The sequence below is a fragment of the Hirundo rustica genome, chromosome 2 (assembly GCF_015227805.2).
Source record: "Hirundo rustica isolate bHirRus1 chromosome 2, bHirRus1.pri.v3, whole genome shotgun sequence".
Classification (NCBI taxonomy): Eukaryota; Metazoa; Chordata; class Aves; order Passeriformes; family Hirundinidae; genus Hirundo; species Hirundo rustica.
In genome coordinates, this window is record NC_053451.1 from 103141336 (window position 1) to 103162522 (window position 21187).

The 21187-nt window shown below is 38.4% G+C and overlaps 1 protein-coding gene across 2 annotated transcripts in view; it reads right to left on the reverse strand.

The window, feature by feature from the left end:
* Nucleotides 1-21187, reverse strand: part of SCML2 (Scm polycomb group protein like 2) — a 70977-nt gene that overhangs the window by 21011 nt on the left and 28779 nt on the right. For both annotated transcript variants that reach the window (XM_040056916.1, XM_040056914.1), the window contains 4 exons: nt 18968-19202; nt 15785-15873; nt 14102-14345; nt 1923-2176 (listed from right to left, as the gene is read on the reverse strand). In XM_040056916.1, coding sequence (XP_039912850.1) covers nt 1923-2176; nt 14102-14345; nt 15785-15873; nt 18968-19202 — 822 coding nt within the window. The remainder of the gene's footprint in view (nt 1-1922; nt 2177-14101; nt 14346-15784; nt 15874-18967; nt 19203-21187) is intronic.

A 21187-nucleotide genomic window follows, 5' to 3' on the forward strand; every position in this document is an offset into this window, starting at 1 on the left:
TTTTAATGCTGAAGTTTACGAAATAAAAATCCCAAATTAGATAGATCAATCCTAGATTTTGCAAAACCTAACTCTCTGTTGCTTGATCCCACAGCGGAAATCAGGACTACATAGAGGTACCTCAGATTTGCTGCCTCAGGAGAGGGAATGTCAGCAGTACCCCCAAGTACTTCACACAAACCAGGTGTCAAATGCTCCAAGGAGACACTTTTGGACACCCAGAGCCCAGAAGCCTCTTCCAATGGCAGGGTGCCTCCAACTACTGTTTCAAACCATAGATAAAGCCTCTTGATTTCTTTTTAATGACAGCTAGAGGACAAAAACCTTACATGCAAGTGCACATCCTGCCACACCTGAATAAGACCTTAAAATATGACAGTCCTGTATTCAAAGCTGTCCTTTAAAGCCCTATCCAGACTTAGGAAGAACACCCCACCCACCAGCTAAGTCTGCACAGGAGCACCTTTCTCCTCTTTAATCTCTCTTGCTGTGCATTTTTAAACACCAAGTCAGAGAGAAACAAAACCGGAGACCAATTCCATCAGTAGCCTACTGGTTTGGATGTCTGACTGCAAGGGGAAGGCAGCAGAGTAGAGTGCTCAACTTTCAATTTATGGTCTCCAAAATAATTTCTTATCTTGTGATCATCATTTCAACAGAGTGCTGCTTCTAGTTTCATACTAGAGCTTCAGGCTATGCTCTGATAATGTTACTTCACACTGATCAGCACAATCACTGGAAGGGAGAATCCCTACCTTGCCATTACTCCACCTCTTCCCAGGCCTCTTTAGGAGCAGATCCCACAGCCCACACTGATAGAGACTGGAGGAGAAAAGCCCCAAATCTTCTACTTTTTGATTCTTGTGGGGAGGAAAGGGGAATGAACAGAAAAAAACCCCACCAAAACACTAGGAAAAAGCAGTGCCCCCCACCTCCTCACTAGTGCTAATGCAAAGCAGGAAGAAGCACAAGGACAGACTCAAGTTGCCTGAGGAAAGACATTGCAGGATTGCTACTCTTCTTGGACAGTCTGCTGTGCACAAGCAAACCTCAGAAAATAGACTGTACTTCCAAATCCAAATTGCCCTAAGTCTGCCCTGCTGTGATCCTATTCTTCCTTGCAGCAGCTGTAGCATTTGTGCTTTTTTGGGGTGGAGCAGACAAAGAAGGCAGCAGGAGGGATGGATGCTGTGCTCCCTGGACTGGCTCATTTGGAGATTACTCATCCACCAGCGCTGGTGCCAGTGGCAGTGGGAAGTGGGGTGAGGGGACAGCAGTTCCATAATGTACCTGACCAAACAGCTCCACCACAGCTGAAGCTGGAGGCAGCTGCCAGCACTCCAGGTCTGACTCAGCTGGGCAGGGAGAAAGGCAACATGCCTCTCAGACCAGGGCAGAATGAGGCCCACATCTAGAGAAAAAGAAGCTTCCTGCTTCATGGTATTAGAAGCTCCAGGATTAGGGGGTATCCATGAGATTCATTTGGCAAATCCAGCTGTATGCTTAAGAAGTCTAAATTACGCAATAAAGCCCTCACTGTTTTTAATTCTTTGTTTCTAAACCTGAAAAAAAAACCCCATAAAAAACCAAAACCCACAAGCTATATATATGGTTCAGTAACAAACTAACCCAAACTAAAAAGCTTAAAGGCTTTCCTGTCTCTCTGTTTCAGAACAGCATTTTTCAAGACCAGTTACTCACCCATAAATAAAACAGTAATCTTGTTTGGGTATAAAATAATCCACAGGATCTTATACTAAAATCTTCCAGAAGAGCTATTCTAAATTTTTTCTTGTAATCAGTTGCTAAAAACAGTAAAGCCCTGAAGGCTGAAGAGAAGACAGAAAATTAAGTAATAATAATAAAAAAAATCTCACTACGAAATTTTGCAATATAAAGTAAAGTAGTAGATGAGGACTAACCTTTTTTCCAGGTTTTAAACTTTTTTTCCTTGTTTTAAGATTTTCAGTATGAGAGGTGCTTTTTGTCAGGGGAATATTTTTAGGAGACCTGCCCTTCTTGGGAACTGCAGACTGTCCAGGGGGTTTGCCCCGACCTGGTTTCCTGCCCCGCTGCTGCGCTGGTACTGGAGCAGATTTCTGTGGAGACTGCATTGAACGCCGGGTCACTTTGGAAGGGGAAGATTGGATTTTTGCACTGCTCTTTGTAATGGAAACTGAGGAAAAACAAAAACAAAAGGGAAGGGGGGGAAAACCTCAAAATGAACAATGGAAAGCAACTTTTCTAACAAAGGCTTAAAAAAATAAAAGTGTACTGTACAACTTACATTGTAAAATGAATATACTTTTTGCTTTGAACTTAAGTGGTTGGCATGAAGCTACAGAATTTCATTGAAGCCAAAGAGAGAACTCTTTGTACCCATTCTTTTAGAGGGACTTCCCTAAGAGAAAAACATTCAAATAAAAATTGGGAAAAAACCCCAAGAATTAATCCACTCACCTTATAAACGCTTCCCATATTTATAAAGTGCCATTCATCAAGAAGGCCTTCAAAAATACTTCACAAATTATACAGCCTATAATACATCCTTTTTCTGCTAAGAGCATTTTCCACAATTACAAGACATGCAATGTCTTACAAGACTTCTATGGAGCTGCAAAACAACTTTGAGCAGCAAAGAAAATCATCCCAGTGGAAGGGAGAAAACTGATGGCAGGCAAAACATCCTTAGTGAGTCTGAGGTGCTGGTGTAAACAGTTAAGCTCACATAACCATACACAGATTTTTCTACCTGGTGCCATTTCAAAGAAGGGTTTCCAAAAATCAAACACAAAGTATCATTCTTCTTCATTCTTAACACTGAAGTGATTTTCTTCCATGAAATGGGTTAATCTCCCATCCCAATCCAATATGGGATCCCAACAGATATCGACTTGGATATGTTCCAATATGCATACGACGTGACAGCATTATAATCTGGTGTAAGGCTCTAAGATTTAACCAGATTTCATTAACTTAAAACTTCCTAGTGAACAGGTCTTTTCCACCCAACTCGCTCTTCTCTGAAATAATGATGGCTTTATTTTAACAATTCCCTTCCCAACGGACAGATTAGAACATCAAAAGGATGCTGAACAGAGCATGAGGACGTATCCTCAATGAAAAGATGTACTGCACCATGCTACAGCAGCACCTGTGGCCAACAAAAAGCAAATACTAAGTCCCTGTGGCCAACAAACACTCCATTCTGTTGGCCCAACCACTCATAGGCGGACAGATGCATAAGGTGCAGGACAGGTAAGCAGAAGACGAAACAGGGAAATTTTTTGACATCAAACCACCTTGGTTGAGAGGTATGGGAAAGAAACACACAACGTATTTGAAATAATTTGAAACCTTTACACTAAAATTAAAGAGCTTTCTAGTGTCACACTGTCCCTATCATAGCCTTTTGCATCTTTCTGATCATGAAACTCATATGATTCACCTCAACCTTAAATACTGTAAATTTAATACAACATAACTTAGAGAACTATTTCAAGTTAGAGTTAAAGCAGGCTTTGACTGTGTCGGTCACCAGTGCCTGATTCAAAGCACTAATTCATACTGGAAATGGAGCATAAGGGACTGTTAATTCTGTATTTTTGTGAAATTGGAATCTTTCTTCCCTGAAAATATTAGTATGTTGAAGCTTTTTGGCAAGGAAGTACAACAAAAAATAAAATACAAATATTCTTTTGAAATGAGAGATTTAAAAAATAAAATATTTAAAGATTGAGTAACAGTTTTAATGTCTAGCTCTATGAAATATATTCAATTTAACAGTCCAGCACCTTGCTTTACAACTGTTCCTTTAACTCTGTATCTTTATTCAGGAGTTAACTGTTATTAAGTATTTGCAATAGAAAATGTCACTGTAAGATGAAATGCACACTGCACACAGACTTCTTATAAAATACAAGTACTATGACACACATTTCTATAGCAGTAGGAGCATTTACATACATTGCTATTTGCCTGGTTTGGTTACTAATCTAATATTCCTAAATGGGAGTTCAGAAGAAATCTCTTCATTATGGTTGGTTGCAACCCCAATACATCAAATGTAGACCTGGTATCCCTGGGTATCTGACAAGGACCACCTTCTGGATGCACAAAGGGATCACTTTCCTTTTACCTATGTGTGCCAAAACATATTTTTATATGCAATGACAAAATAAGATGAACAGAATTTTAACCAAATACTGGCACAGCATTACACTTCTGTTCCTGAATTGCTGAACGACAACTCATGTTAACCTGTATATCTGGAAAGCAAAACAATATCAACTGTATACTATACACAGTACAATACTACATATCGTATTATACTTTCAACAACATAAAATGCAGCTCTTTTTATTTATTTCTGCTGCACAACTATGCATAGAACAAAACAATCATGACCTTGTAAAGAAATATTGTTGAACAATTTTTTTTTTTGCTTCCGCCTATGCTGAAATCTAGCAAATGCATTTCTGTTCTCACACGGTAAAGACAGAGCTGTTGTTAAATACACACTATGTTCAAGTCAACAGGTTCTAGGAGCACAGGTATGAGTTCTGGACACTGGGCAATGCCCATTCCCTTCTAGAAGGACATTTACCAGACAAAGAATAACAATGCAAACAGCTCCAGCAGCCACTTCATGCTGCCCTCTTGAACCACATGCATCAAGCACTACCTTATCTCAGCATCTTCCTACCTGTATATGCCAGAGGACCAAATATGAGCAGCATTAACCATTAAGGGGCCAGGGGGAATCGGGTCCCACTTGGTATCTTTCCGTCTGCCTAGGGCTGACGCTGCTTTTTTTAATAGGCAGGACTGCAACAAAGCCCATGCTGCCTGGGCAGCCTCCTGGAGATAGCAGCAAATGAGGAAGCTGCTATTTGCATTTGTTGATTTAAGAGAGGATGGGGGGAGCGCAAGGGAGTGAGAGAGTGCTAAAGTAATTCCCATATTGTCTGCAGGCTGCATTGACAGTGCTCATCAGTCACCTGCTCATACTTCCCTCACCCCGGCCTTCAGAGGGAGACCAAAGGTTACACTGGGTCACAGGATCTAGGGGGAAATGAAAAGACATGCAAAATCAAGCTGCCAAGCCACTGCATCTGTAGACAGAGTTATCCCCACTAGGCCACATGTTCCAAAAACTAAGACATTTTAATAGTCTCATGAGAACTTGTTAAAATATAACGATGAAGAGAATAGAGAGGAAAAATGCCAAGCTCTGCTTGCAATTACTGCAGTATTTAGCCGGGATATTTACAACCAAAAAAGCCCATTTGCCTTTTGAGGATGCTGCTTTGCATCACAAAGGTCCTCTCATTTGCACAAACAAAATCAAACATTTGTGTCATGTTGCTCACCTACACAAATATCCACCACTTCAGTTTCAGGAATGGGATGCATTGCATGGCCTTCCTTTCCCAAATGTCTTGCTTAGAGCTAAAACGTGTACAGGCACCCTCAGTAACTGAAGAACAGAGACCACACTACACAGATATACTTTCCTACAGAAATGTTAGCAACCAAACTGCGCTTTCACAGTTCTCAGAGCTCTAGTTATAGTCCCACGTCTGTGTGGGCTACAGCTACACAGCTAGCCCTTCATGCAACTCACAGCTTTCACATTTTCAAATACTTCTCTTTCGAAACATTCTTTCTTCCCCCCGCAAACGGTTCTGTGAGAATCCCAACAGCTGTGAACTTTGCTTTTAATGTAAGAGAAACCCCAAAACCTGAATCTTGGAACTCACAATCTGGAGATGTATGGCCACAACTCAGTCCCTCGTTGAAACAAGCAGATCCACTGCAATCAACTGAGTTCATTTGCATGAAAAGGAACCAAAAGGTTACACCTTACATGAAGGCCAAATTCTGCTTGCAGAAGCAGAAAAACTGCCCAGACACAGGCAGAACTGCAAAATTTGACCCCAGAATGTTATCTCCAAGATCTCTTGCCAGAATAAGTAAGATATTTAAGACAACTGTGAAATCTGAAGCTACTGAAACCTCCAGTACTTGGGAAGGGGATGAAACAGATGACAGCTCAAAAGCCTGAATTCTCATGCAATTCTAATTAGTAAAATTCCCTCAAATAATCAGCAGTGGCAGTTTCACTCCATATTTTTATGGAAAGCGGGGAAAAAAAAAGGTTCAGATTTGTAATATTTAAACATCATAAATCTCCCATTCAGCTAGTGTCACAGAACCTCAATTACAAGACAAGACTTAGAACAGATGATGGCAAATCACACAAAGCAAGGTAGGGGCTCACTGCCATGCATTCTGTGAGCACAGAATTGCTACCTGAGGTGAAAGTGCCAATTAGGCCAGTAAAAAAAGCAATTCACTTTTACAAACAGGTTTTCTTTCAAGACAGAAATTATTCTATTTGTACTGTAGTATTGTCCCCATGCCCCCCAATATAGAAACCCAATGTTCCTCTGGGAATATAAAAAGCTTGGTCCTTCTGCCATGTACAGACAAAAGAAATGAGGCAAAGGGATTTAGCAATTTACCCTAAATCCATGTGAGCATTCCACAGGAGAAGTAATGGAAACATATCTCCTGAATTCCAGCCTGGAATTTTAACTATAAAATTAACCTTCTTTAATACAGTTATTCTCGTGATAGTTTTGACAACTGGCAAAGGAAGTGGAAGAGATTAGCAATTTTAGCTTACTGCCAAGGATTATAAAAATTTATGTCCTTATGTCTCAATTGAACAACAGAGCCATACAAAAGTGTCACTATCTCTAATACATTCCACCTCTTCCTATCTGTGTTTGGATTACTTCTGGTTATGAGGTAGCTGTGAGATACTAATTAATATGTTGCTATGATACAATATCAGTTATAAGTCAGTATTCTGCTATCTAAAAAGCAACATCACACTTGGAAACTTCAACATCCACCTTGGCAAGACATGGACACTACAGCTTGAAATTTTCTTCTTTCTCGATTTTAGTTGTTGTTACCAATATAATAAAAGAAATAAAAAGTCTCCGTCTTCTGCAAAAAATTTTAGCCTACCTTAGACAGGACTGAAAGGCAAAATGGAGGCTGCCAAGCAATGTAAGACAAAAATGGATGAAAGAAAAAGCATTCCTCTCCCAGTGACTTCCCCAGGCAGCACTGTAGCACCTTCAGTCCTTCACCCCCATCCCCAATGTGCCACATTTTCAAGAGGTAGGCAAGCCAGCCCCTACAGAACCACCCACTGAAAATACAATTTAAGAGCCATCAAAACCCTCTGCGAATCAAATTAACTTTTTCCACTTCCATAACCAACCAACTTTCACAAGCTAAGATGGGGCAGGGGATACATGGGACTTGGGAGTTACAGGCAAAACAAAACAAAGACTTCTGGAAGATCTTTTCAGTTAGTCCCTAGAAACCAAGAACTGTGAAAAGCCATCTTCTAGTTTCACCCTTCAACAAGTATTGCCATTGCAACCACATTAGCAAAAAACCCAAACCGGACAAACCCCAACAAAAAACTCCTATATTTTGTTGATAATCTGGAAGGAAGGAAGGCAAGGAAGAGAGCAGGCAAATAACTTGAGCTATCAAAACAGTATCAACTTGAGTTACTTGAAGTGAACCTAGATGTGTTGATGAGGAATCTGTCAACAAGCCTGGCAAAACCCAGCTCTACACGTTGAGTACAAATTTAACAACCTGACTTTTCACCCAATCATTACTGACTCTGCCCTAGTTTTGCCATTATTTTCCACCAAATAGCATAAGCAGGATGAAAGGTGGGCCCAAAATGAGACAATAAAATGCAACAAGATTGCGGGGAAGAAAAAAAGACACATAGAGCATGGATGGTACAATGCCATAATTTGTTTTGTCCCAGCATCTGAATGACAGCACTGATACTCTGGACATAGCTTACACCAATTAACACAGATTTGGAAAATATCCACTCAATCCCATTCACTAGTAGGGCACCACAACCATTTGCTGTGGTTTGGCACAACTAGGTTAGTAACTCTTTACTGCTTAGCCCTCACAGGTGTAAGGTCTTTTATTACTCAAGCTGCAGGTGGGAGGTCTATACAGTAGTATAACTTTCTATTTAGAGTATACTGAAATACCTGCAGTGTCCGTAAGACCTGAACAAGCACAAATTAAAAAGAAAAAAAAAAAAAAAATCCATGTAGCAATCAAAAATACATGTGTTGGAGTACTTACTATTTACAAGAAAATTGCAATTACCTTATAAATAAACATGGTAAGATGATGAGGAATCCAGACTTACAATAAGGTCGCATCTTTGGGAAAGGCAAAACCTTTATTTTTTTCTTAAGTGATTACTGCCCTGTAGTAGCGCTATCCAAGCCCTGCTGCAAGATGTCAAGAAACATTAGTACGAAATAAAAAAAGCTTAACATTTGAGAGAACGTGGCAAATCAAATTTTAGCCTGAAGCGCTGAGGAGTTTTTCATGTACAATTCTGAAGACAGCATAAATCTGCTTACTGTATGTGCCTGATTTAACTACTGTGATCTGCTCGTGAAGAGAAGCTGGCTGCACTGACAGGAAACTAAAACCTCCAGCAGGATGAAATTGTACCACTTCACGTCTTCTTCCTTTAATGAAACTTAATTACCACGCTTATCTGATTTTTTTTTTGGCTACTCTAAACAAGACACAGTCTTCACAGATTTAACTGTAGCTCTGCCTAAAGTTTCAACACTTCTCTTGTTTCACCTGTAAACAGGGCAATACTTAGGTTTGTACTGATGTTGCACATTTGTGCACAATTCGTCTGAAAACATACCAGAGCTATTTTCACATAATTTCATCAGCAACAGAGAAGAATGTATCTAGTATCTAGCTTTGTAAATCTGCACAAAGTAAACATTGAGAACATGACTGAAAATTATATAAAATGAAGAAATCAAAAAATAGACAAATAAGATACTTTTAAATCTCTGCTTGAGCCTATACTACACTTATTGCTGCAGATAGTTTTAGAAGGAGACCTTTAACATCAACACCCTGATTAGCATAATGAAAGAAGATTGCTCGCACTGACAATAAATGCACTAAATTAGGAGAAGAGCAATGAGGAGACACGGGGTGGGGAAGAGGGGGAGACAGAGGAGAGGGAAAGAAAGAATATGACTAGGGTAAAAGCTACAGTGTATCATGGTTTTGGTTTGTTTTTTGTTTTGTTTTGTTTTTGTTTTTTTAATTATTTTATCATCTTCCCTTGGCTTCCCAAATTTTTAGAGTGCATAGAACAGTTCCAACTTTTTGAGTTCTTAGCATCACCTTTATACTTCAAAAATCTAGCTTCATAAGACTGGGGGGATCATGGATATGTAGAAACTGATCCCTCTACTTCCAGATGCTGTTCACATCTAAATGATAGATACTACTTAATATTGAAATAAATCTTTGCAGGTGAAACTACTTATTGTTTCCCACATGGATTGTCCCCAGTCGTTTTTTTTTCTTCTCTCTTTTATGGAAAAGGCTTTACTTCTATTATAAATAAAAAGGTGGGTTGCCTAAGTAACTGCCATTTACATGTAATAACTAAACAGTAAAATGAATTTATACAGAAACAGAAAATAGAAAAAGTTTTGACAATCTCCAGTCACCTGCTGCCTACTTCAATCATAACCTTCAAATACAATGAGCTACAGAGCAATAGAAGAATACCAAGAATATTCTTGGGTATAACAACAGATTTTTATTATTCAACTGAGTAAAGTAAAAAATACAATCTATTGTGGTTAAATAGAAAAGTACAATACATTTGGCCTAGGAAAAAAGTGAATAAAAAAACATGCAAAAGATATAAAACTTTTAAAGCTTTCTTAAATATATCAAAAGCAGAAGTTACATGGACCCAAGAGATGACCAAACTTAAGAACGAGCAAAGACAGAAGGTAACACTAAAGCAACAAGACTGACTTTTTTTTTTTTTTTTTTTTTTTTTTTTTTGCATTCATACTCCCTCCAAGGAAGCACACAATATCAGTAAAAGTCCAAAAATCCCAAATACCAATTAATGAATAATCATGGAAGGAACAGAAAACATAACAGAAGGCACCACTATGTCCCTAAGTTTCCATATATTGTGCACTTCTGGATCCAGTGGCTCAAAAATGCTGTAAGTGAAAAGCAAACAGTACAGAAGAAGAAGGGTGACCAGAGGAATAAAATTGATCCCTGATCAACAAAACCAAAATCTTCCTGTAAAAGTACTGGAAGTACAAGAAACTGTTTCAGTACAAGAAACCAAGGACAACAAACGAAACTATCAGCAAGGAAAATCAGTATCTCCTTTACCACAAAAAATATACTCAATTAGAGAATGCCTTATGTTATAGGTGCTAAAAAGAATGTTGTAGGGGCTAAAAGTTTAGATGGCTCCAGTATATAATAGAACAGCTTAGATCAAGTTCTTCCCCTTTTATGCTGAGTACCTGAGAAGGTAACCAGCATAAAAGCATTATTCTGGGCTTGGAAGGTGCTGGGCTGTAGATGGACAGATACTGCGAACACTTGTGCAGACCTGTCTCCTCTGTGCTTACGCTTTTCTTCAGATATCTGCTTTCAGCCTCTGCTGGAGAAAGTCTTCAAGAGCAGATGATCCCCCAGACTGCTCCAGCACAGACATTACTATGCCAATCTCTTGCATTAGGTACTTTTCACAACACTGTTTATGTGTAACAAGTCATCTCTAAAAGCCTTTAAACGATCACAAGACACAGAGAAAACAATCTATTGCATCCTTAAAATATTAACCTTGAGGCAGCAAGCCAAGCCAACATCAAGCACTGAAGTCAAACCATACATAACCAATTACTACTATCAGAGAAATTTCTAATGACACAAACTTCGATATTAGCTAAGCACAGCTTCTGATACTATAAATATCGAATGGTACATTTCATACCACTGTGCACATATCCTGACATCCAGCCAGGTCCACTGAAGTCACATCTTCTGATAAGGATCAAAGACAAAACCTAAATACAAATATTAGGGCCTAAATGCTACCAACAGTTGGTCCAAAACAACTTTTCACCTAACATCTCTGTATTATCTTCTTAGTTCATGAGCTGTCTAATACCAATGAGAGGTACAGAGGATACAGTTATTAAGAGTAAAAATAACATATAATCAATCTGGTCCGAATAAACTCCCCCACATCCTAGAAGCCTGTATTTAAACTGTTCTTAAACACCTCTCATGGCAGAGGTCCTACATTCTCTCTGGGCATCCTAAAAGGCTAAGACAGTAGACAGTTGAAATAAAATCTTCCCTAGCTTTCATACAGTCTCCCTTACTGCATTTCATCTCTTTTGCAAAAGGTTAAATTAGACCCCAAAATACATCTCATGGCAGGAAATTGTTATCCTAGGTACGAATGAAATTTAAAGCATACTTTCCTGCTTTCATACTTAGATTGCAGGATATTAGCTTTGGATGTTCACTAAATTTCATGTTCACTAAATTCACTAAAACCCTCTAAGTAGTGATTTAACACATGTAAATGCTTTCAGCTTTACAAAAATCAAGAATACTTTTCATATTCACTCTGGAATCCAAGCCACTCTTAAGTCAATTATTTTCACTTTCTACTCCAGGAATTCAAGCCAGAAAATACTGAGGTAACCAGCAGGAAAAACATCCAGACCAGAATAACACTTCAATACTCCAAGCAAATCCCCGCAATGTAGTACCTGTCATATTTTCTCCCTTAACAGGAGATGTTAGTGTGACAATGTGATGTCAGTCAATGTTAGTGTGACACAATGAAGAATCCTGATAACGCCATCATATTTCTGAATTGAAACAACTTGACTATACTCTTCTTGAAGCTATTATTTACATCTTAATAAAGGATTGTCACTGCACTTCTTTAATGGCTCAACAGCGATCAAGTAACAGTAAAAAACCTAACCTGAGAACAAAAAGTATTTCATCCAGCTATGTAAATTCAATAAGTGTGTATGACACATACAAATATAAAATATAAAATAAAAAAAAAATAACACAAAGCAAAATAGAAATAAAAAATTATTTATGCACAGAATGGGGAAAAATAAATACACAATTTCAATAAAACTGCAGTTAATTTTGGTCTCACTTTTGGAATCCAAAATAAAAACACTCCAGCCTGCACCTCTTTGCACTCAGTTTCTATTACAGTTCAAAATTCTCGGCTTTAACTGCAAGTTTTTAAGGACCTTAATTCAGATTTTATGAATGCCTGGAGCATTTTTGTTTCTCATTATAAAGCAATAGTATCCTACCTGGATAGATATTTCAAGTCTGAATTTTGTTTGGTTTATTACCTAAAGAACTGGATTACATAACCAGCTTTACTTATTGTCAAACAACTTTGAGTTCTATCAAGCATTAATCAGGCAAGAAAAAATTCTGGATGTATTACCTCAAACTGTTGCTGGCTTTCCAGCGGTGAAACTGGAGTAGACTAAACAATTTAGTAATATTCTTTCCAGAATATGAAATTGGACTCAGTAATCTAAACTTTCACAAAAATATGCTTTAAAAACTCAATGCCACTTATTTACACGCCTCTCTTGTGTATCACAGAACGGGTGAGGTTGGAAGGGACCACAGTGGTCACCTGCTCCAACCTCCTTACTCAAGGTTATAGCAGAGCACACAGCACAGGATTGTGTCCAGACTGGAATATCTCCTCCAGTGAGAGAGACTCCACAACTTCTCTGGGCAGTCTGTGCCAGTGCACAGTCACCCCCACAGTAAAGAAATTACTAACTTAAGCATTTAAACACATCTCATTCATGATCACCTAAGATAAGGTCAACCTTCTGAAGAAGCTGAGAAAGACACTTTAGAGATTGGGAGCACAGAAACATTAAGACTTAGGTCAGTGTGGTACCTATTAAATGACTTCTGATCAAGTGTGCATCATCCCTCGCCTAACATCCCCTTCACTCTCACTGTAGGTTTGTACCAGCTGATCATTTTGGACAGTACAGCTACACACATAGCTACTCCTTTGCTGGAATGTCCCAGAATGGACTAAACTCAATTCCAGATACTACGAGCCCTGGCAGCAACTTCAGACAGGCAAGTGAGAGCAAAGATGCAGAGGTACCCTTAACTAATTCCAATTAGATTTTCCATACAGTTCTTGACCTGCTAGCAAAAGATGGAGAAAAACAGTGGGGATGGAAAGGCCAGGAAACATTACTGACTTCTTGCCTTCTTGCTTCTGTTCCTTTCCTACTTCCAGCAAGAATTCTGTGACACCAATCTACTTGTTCCTTACTCACCTAACACCAGTTGTGAAAATTCTAACCAAGAACAAATTACTCTGGTTAATAAAGAAATTAATTAATATATGATTCCTCCCCTCCAAACCCTCTGACAAATTTTTATGGGATGAGGATAGAGAAACTCAAACAGTTTGACAGAAAAGCCTTACTCTGGGGACAAGCAGTCCCCGGAGTAGCAAAGGGATTACACTGAGGGATATCCCTCTTCATGCTATTTCCCCTCTTTCTAAGGTAGAGTGTGGTACATTATAAAGTGGCCATTAGTTAAAGAGACACTATCACCTGATCAGCAAACATCCCTAAAGGCAAGAGGATGACAAAGCATTCAGAATAGGCAGTTTCAAGACAGAATTTTGAGTATGAAAGAAGAAACACTAAATATATCGTTTAGACCTGCAATCATCACAGAAGCAAAGACTATTTTACTTAGCAGTTAGCATTACAAAGTGCTGCAGCAGCCAGTATGACTAAACAAGAACATGTATCAATCAATAATATAAACCGCAAATCTAGTTCAAGATTCTTTACAAGCACACAAAAATTAGAAGTCATCAGAAGTCCTCCTAACAGTATTAAATAAAACACATTCCCAGAGATACTATGAACAGGCAAAAATTGTTTCCCCGCAATTTCTATTAGCTTTAAGCTACATAAAGAAAATTCAACAACATTTCATCCTCATATGCTAGTCACAAATCAAATCTTCAGTCTTATCTGCATTTAGCCAGCTGGTTTTTAAAATTCTGCTGTAATTGAGGAGAAAAACAATTAAGCAATATTATTAGTCATCTTACCATTGTTCCCTGGTGGTTGTAATGCATCTCCTGTCAAGCTACACCATCCGACTGGGAAAATATCTCGAGAATCACACCTGCACCAATAGTCAAATGCTCCTCTCCAACCATCAAATGTAACAAAAACTTCATCTCCTTTAACGTCTCCAATGGTTGCTGGGCAAATCAGGTATGGGTTCTTTCTATCTATAGCTTCAAGTTTCATTCCAACTTTAAAGCAGTTTGGCACAGGTTTTGGTGGTTCCTACAAAAATAAGCGTGGTAGAATATTTGTATTTCTATGACCTCTTGGGAAAAAAAAAAAAAAAAAACCAAACTAAATAACAGCCCTTTATTTTTCCTCAACAGTCTTACTTCTTATAGTCCCTACTCTCAGGAAGTTATAGAACATATTAAAGGAAACTTATTTGTATTGCAAAATTGCCTTTGCTCTTCTGCACTAAAAAAAAAATCTTTTTTCTATTCCCCAAACACAGCTGGGATAATTAGCAAAATTCTCCATGAGAGAAAGACCCTGATAAAAGTATTTACATAAGGAGGAGGCTGCAACCAATACATTATGTCTGGGCAGCAAGACAGCCAAGACACTAAAATGAAATTATTACATGCTAATAAAGAAGAGGTTTGCAGAGCATGGATATTTCTGGGGACTGATAACTCTCTGGTAAAACCTTTACCTTTCAATTAATCCATGAAAAATTCATTAGCATTGGACATTATTTATAGGCCTCTGTTAACTCAGTTGGCCTTAGACCAATTCCAAGTGGACAAAAGAAAAACAAAAATCAAGAGAATGTGACTGGCGTAAGTGTACCTCCACAGCAGGAGCTGTTATCTGACAAAACACAAATTACCACCTCAGCCTCAAGAATGTTATTATCCAAGCCCATCTCAGATGTGCTGCAGGCTAGCACAGAGAAACATGGCTCATCACACCTCAGAAAATTTATATTATCTTATCTAAAGAAGTTTATAATTATATGAAGTTAACACCAAATGATGTGATTGCAGGCCTGAACCCAAGTGTTTGATTTGCTAACATACCTGTCAGTATCACTCCAGAGAGAACACACTCAGTATGACAACAGCGTTTTATCACCTCAACAAAAATTTGAATCAATTCATTCCAATATTAGTTATTTTTATATAATTTTCCATATTTCACAGTAACTTACTCAAGAGTCATATTTACGAATCTGAATGGCTTTTTCAGCTATTTTCAACTACTTTCTTACTGTATTTTAAATGGCGAGTGTGTGACCAATGAAAATGTTTAATAAAACCTTTCCAAGCACTACTGTATTCCAGTGGGTCTCATTCCCTATTAATTTTTTTTTTACGGCTGTGCACATTCACATGACTACAGTGCTGTTAAGTAATATGATATGCATTTTACCTAAAATCCATGAGACAAAAAATGAGCAAACACAATTTTTCTAAATAACACACCATACTTTGAAGTCTTAGCTCAGGAAAAGAAACAGCCCTCTCTACAGTCTAGAAGCAGATCCTTCTTTCTAGTTCCACAGTATGTCAATCCAGTTCAAAGTCATTTTAAATAACAGTCTTGCCTTCCCCGTCTTTTCCTGCAGACAACAGGGCAATATCTCAGCGTCCTCATTAAAAATGTAACCTTGGACCAAATGATAGGAAGTTGTTTACTAGAAATGCCTTTCTTCTTACCTTCTTAAAGAATGCTGCAGGTGCCATTTCAGCTCCATTGAGAGTTCTTAAGAGAAACATTGGCCAAGAGGATGCATTCATCTGGAACCCTGAGGACAAACAAACAAAACCCAAACAGCCCTACTTTCAGTTTGTAAAATGCAGCAGGAGAAAAAAAGCTCATGAATTCCCTCATAACAGACCTTTAACAATTGTCTTAAAAATCTGTAACTAGAAAGGTGGAATATATCTGCAATTCTTGATCAGGTAAATAATTTACTCATCTAAAATCTGATTATATGCTACAGCAGTTCTTTAGCTCATAGCTTTAAGCTATCTTCAGTAGAATAAACAGTTTTCAAGCCAGACCTACCTATGCAACACCTAAATCAGTGCAGAGCTCCTACATGATAAATGGTGTCATAATTCGGGGACCATTGAGCTGATTGTCAGGCCTGGTTTCATATCAGTGTTTGTAAAACCTGAACACGTGTGGCTACTGAAACACAATATTCCCAACTAGGTAGCTCAGAAAAGATACACAAGCACAACAGAGGAGTGACAACTGAACAACAGTTTCAATTAACTTCATTTGGACTTTAAGTTGTCCTGGTAAAACCAGAGAAAATGCTATCTACAACGTAACTTTCTCAGACCATTAAGATCTCAACAACAAAAAGCTCACCTTTGGAAAACAGAGGCTGGAACAGGAACACTTTGCTGCAATAATCACTTTCTCAAAACCCTTATGCAACATGCATAATTAAAGCCATGTAAAAATCAGGTAGGAAGGACTAAGTTAGTTAGTTATTATGATAGAAGTGGAACATTAGTATCCAGAAGGTTCCCTACTACTAAGGAAAAAAAAATCCATTGGTTAAATGTCTAACAGGAGGTAATTATACACTCAATTAGCTCCCAGCTTTACCTGGGAACAGGATGCTGTAAAACTGCCAAAAAGGCTTTTTTAAAAAAATTTATCTAGGTATGCCAGAATGTTTGATTGCTGGAATTCAGCCTATCTCTAGAAAAATCTAGGGCAGGAGGGCCAAAATAGTGGCACCCACATTCTTTTCTGAATAACCAGGAATTCAGAGGGCAGGTTAACCCTACATGCCTGGGTGCAGAGGAACAGCTGCTTGCTAGGTGCTGCACTGCAGGCAGCCCAACCAGGTAAGAGTAAGAAACAGTATCTGCAGAGAAGGTATCAACTTTCTACTGGTGGTCATGGAAAGTTTCTCCTCTTAACGAATCAACTGCTCCCATTACACATAACCACAGTTGTTTTATTCTTCACTCTGGCTTAGAAATACATTTTAAAAACTGCTGTGCTCCTAAAGCCATATTTTTAACACTGTGCAAGTATGCAACTGAAGGAACCAGTGAACTCTTCCATTTTTTATACTACTATCACTTCATTCATTCTAGAAGTTTGTATCAAGAACCTCACAGAGGTTAAACTGAGAAACTTCTTGGAAGAAAGAAAAAAAAAAAAAGGAAACTTTTTCCCTGATGTCAGGCATTTCTAGTGTTTGCATTGAAAACCTCTATATATCCATTGGAAAAAAGGGGAAAAAAAGCCCATCTGGACTCAAACTGTATCTGTAAGCAATATTTTCCTACACTGGCACCCGGGTTGCATTGCCTTTCTAGTGCTTCTGAAGGAGCACAACAGCACAAAAATCTACCCTTATAATCTATGTAAAGTGTCATAGTGGCTATGTCAACTGTTCCTGTGGCTGTCTCTCTAGAAGCAAATCAAGATTCACAGTGAAGTGTAGTGAAATTATACTTTTCACTTCCTCTTTCAAACAGAAAAAACTGGAAGCTGCTTCCAAAGCAGGAGGACAAGCTTTTTGAGAGGCTACTGAGAGAAAGCATACCTATCCTCACTAAGCCTCCAATGAGAATTATCTAAGAATTACTGACAGCACCAAACCAGAAGTAGGTTCATAACCCTAAGATCGAAAAGCAGCAGCAATTTCTGTATACAGGTAATTTTTTTAATATTTTAAAGTTTATTATTTTTATTATTTCTTGCACCTTCTAAAAATTACAGAAGACCATAACAGGGGAGAAAGTAGTGCAGGTAAATTTTGGTCATTATTCTTCCTTTTTGAAAGCAAAACTACTTGCAGATCATTGTGAAATCTTTTAAGTATTTCCATACATAGAACTTTAAGCTATTGACAAATACAAGAATACAAGTACAAGAATGCAGATCTAAATATACAGGTTAATCACAGCAAAGAAAGGCAATGTCACATTTTACTACCTCTAGCAGTTTAGTCAAAGTTACCTCTGACCATTCACCAGGTAACAAGGAATTGCTTTGTAGAATTCCCTACATAATAAACTTCCTCAGCAAGACTAAACCCAAGCACTCTTTCTCAGTTTGAGGAGACACAATGTCATTCACACCACTCACAGAAGGCAAAAGATGTTCTGCATGATATTTCAAAGCATAAGAAAGCTATACCTTGTTCACAAGCATTTGCTGTGCTCACAAACCAGCCATGACAAATTGATCTGACGTTCTTGAACATATGTTGATTTGAGGCAATGAGAATATCATGCAGTTCGCTAGAGCCCTGGAGTGCTGCTTTTACTACCTCAGAGTAAAAATTCAGAGCAGAATGCTGCACTTCTGCACTAACCCACCTTATGCTGCCTGTCCTAGAGAACAAGTCGCTCGGTGCCCAAGGAAACATCCTGACTGCCCTGCAGGAGCGTGCCTCCAGCAGCCCTGCTGAGGCTCCCCAGGCCTGTAGCAGCCAGTGTCCTCTTGTGAGCTGCTCAGATGCACTGATGTAAAGATGTAAGTAAAGGGGAAACTTGGCTTTCTCCAACTCCTTCCAAGGGCTCCAAACAGAAGCATGCATGGCATCATGCAACAAAACACTGCATACACACATATAAGGCAGGCTGTGTGTGAGGGAACATTTACAGAACGGGCACATTTAACATTAAGGGCCTATTTAAAAAAAAAACAACAAACAAAATTGCTCATTCTTACCTCAGAATGAAAAAAATAAGAAAAAGCCACAATTCACTTAGCCACAATTAAGTTTACTTACCTCTTTTTCAATTAAATTATGGTTTGGTGAAATGTTCATACCATTAAATTTGCCAAGACAAAAAGGTAAATTTGACTTCCTGAAAGCAATACTCCACACACATTTGTTCAGCAGCTTTGTTACTTACCAAGTGGAGGCTGGAGCATGCCTCCTTTCTTTTCACAGGTCCCGATGGGCTGTATGTCTGAGGAATCCACAAGCCTCCAGAAATCATTTTTGTTGTCACTTCCATCCAGCCTCAACCTTAGCCTGGCACCAGTGATTCCAATTACTGTAGCTATACAAACTGAGGTAACATTGCGAGGATCACGCGCTTCCAGTTTCATACCAACCTTGAAATCGTTCGTAGGTGGAATTCTAGACTACAATAAAAGGTAAAAGACTTTTTCTTATTGTTGTTATTATTGCTAAATTTACCAGCCAGTTCAATATACAGATTTATTTCCTCCAAACCTATAATAAAAGTGATAAATATGAAGAAGCTTTTAAACTTTGAGTGTCTAGCAGCAAGTCAGAAAGGCAACTTGATAACCTACTAACTGCATAAGCATGATTAAATTCTAAAAAGATAAGGATGCTAAGAAGGGTAACCAGGGAATCTTCATGAAGACATGAACATAAGAGTGAAGTGAATGGAATACAAGGATGTTAGGAAACATGACATTCAGCTGAAAAAAACCAAAAAACCCAAGCAGAAACCAATGCACACATCCAAAAAAAATCCCAACCACAAGGATTATTAGCTTCCAACTCAAAAGAAGTAATTATCCTCGTTGTAATAATATTTTGGAAATCTAAATAAAATTTGGACCCTTCTGTATCAAACAAAGAGCTTACATAACAAAGAAAGAAGACATGAAAATGAGTTAGTGTTAACATTTTAAAGAAAGGCAACAGTCCTAAAGTCGTATAAAACTTCTGCGCTAAGACAAATGCTGTAGCTTGTGCTTATTTGTAGAGAACTGAATATATTCACATACAATGTAAAGCCAATTTAATTAGCACAGGGAAAAGAAAGTGACAAATGCAATTTGGTCTTTAGGCAGAACTTTTTCTCACATGCTAAAGATGAACAAAAGGGGGTATTTTTTTACTCATACATCACCACACTATGGGCAGAGATTGACTGGCTTGCAGTCTGATTACTTTTCTTCTGTCATACTGCAGGCAATTACTTCACCTAATGATGTCTGAAGCTTTGTATCAACACTAACTGGATTGAATGCCTCTCACTATTCTCTTTAGCTGTCTCCTCATTTCCAGCCCAAATTTTATTGATGGAATTTTTGGCCAACACTATGATTTAATTTATTTTTGCACCTTAGCAAATAAAACCAAAAGCTACAACTGACCCTCTCAGCAATGTAAATAAGCACTGAAATTTCTCTTAGGAGATGATGATTATTCTCCTATCACCCTGGAAACTCTTTATCTGCAACTCTTCAGTACAAGGTTGGTTTTGAATAGACACCCAGAACTGTAAGCAGCCTTCCCCATGACATCTAAACCCAGTAGCTACCCCATCCAGACTAACACAGTGTGACTTCTAACACAGCAGGCACGTTAGAATACCCAAACCCATGGGCATCCACACTCACAGGACTCCTATGTCCCCTTGTGCCTGCCTGACCAGGTCAGGTGGGGATCTCACAGCAGGCAAAGTGCACTTACCTGTCTGCGGACACAGGAAAAGACAGAAGAAATCTGCTCCTGCAACAAGTGTTAGTGATATTTTTTCTCCACCACATTTAAATGTCTAAAACGCATCTTGCTCTACTTGCTATATTGTGCAGGTGCACTGTTTACAACACACCCTAGATCAACAGCAGGAGCCTTGGAGGAGCCTGAGCCCAAAAGCCAAAGAGGCGAGCAAAATTCAGTGAGCATCTGCTACTGCTGCACTCAGACAGCAGGCTGGCTGAAAGGGGAGCCCAAGCATATTAAATTTAAAGGGCAATTCAATTTCAGGATATTGTTTGTCAAGCTGTTATTTTGTACAACCAGGAAAAGCAACAGAAATTGAGAAATTCGGGAGTTTGTTTGTTTGTTTGTGGTAAAGGTGAGCTTGTTTAAATACCAACAACTCAAGGCATTCTACTAAAACAGTAAGTCCTCCATGCTAGTTTGTCTTAAAATAACAAAACCTCACTCAGTAACAGCCTTGCTTTAAGTTCTGCTCAAACCACAAGGGACCGAGCTTTTACATTTAAAATTTTCAATTGCTTGGGAAAAAGTTTTAGGGCAAGAAAAAGGAATATGAAGTAGATCGAAATTTTAAGTAGTTATTAAAAACAAAGCAACAGATAAAATACCTTCTAAATTAAACTATCTAAATTAAGATAAATAC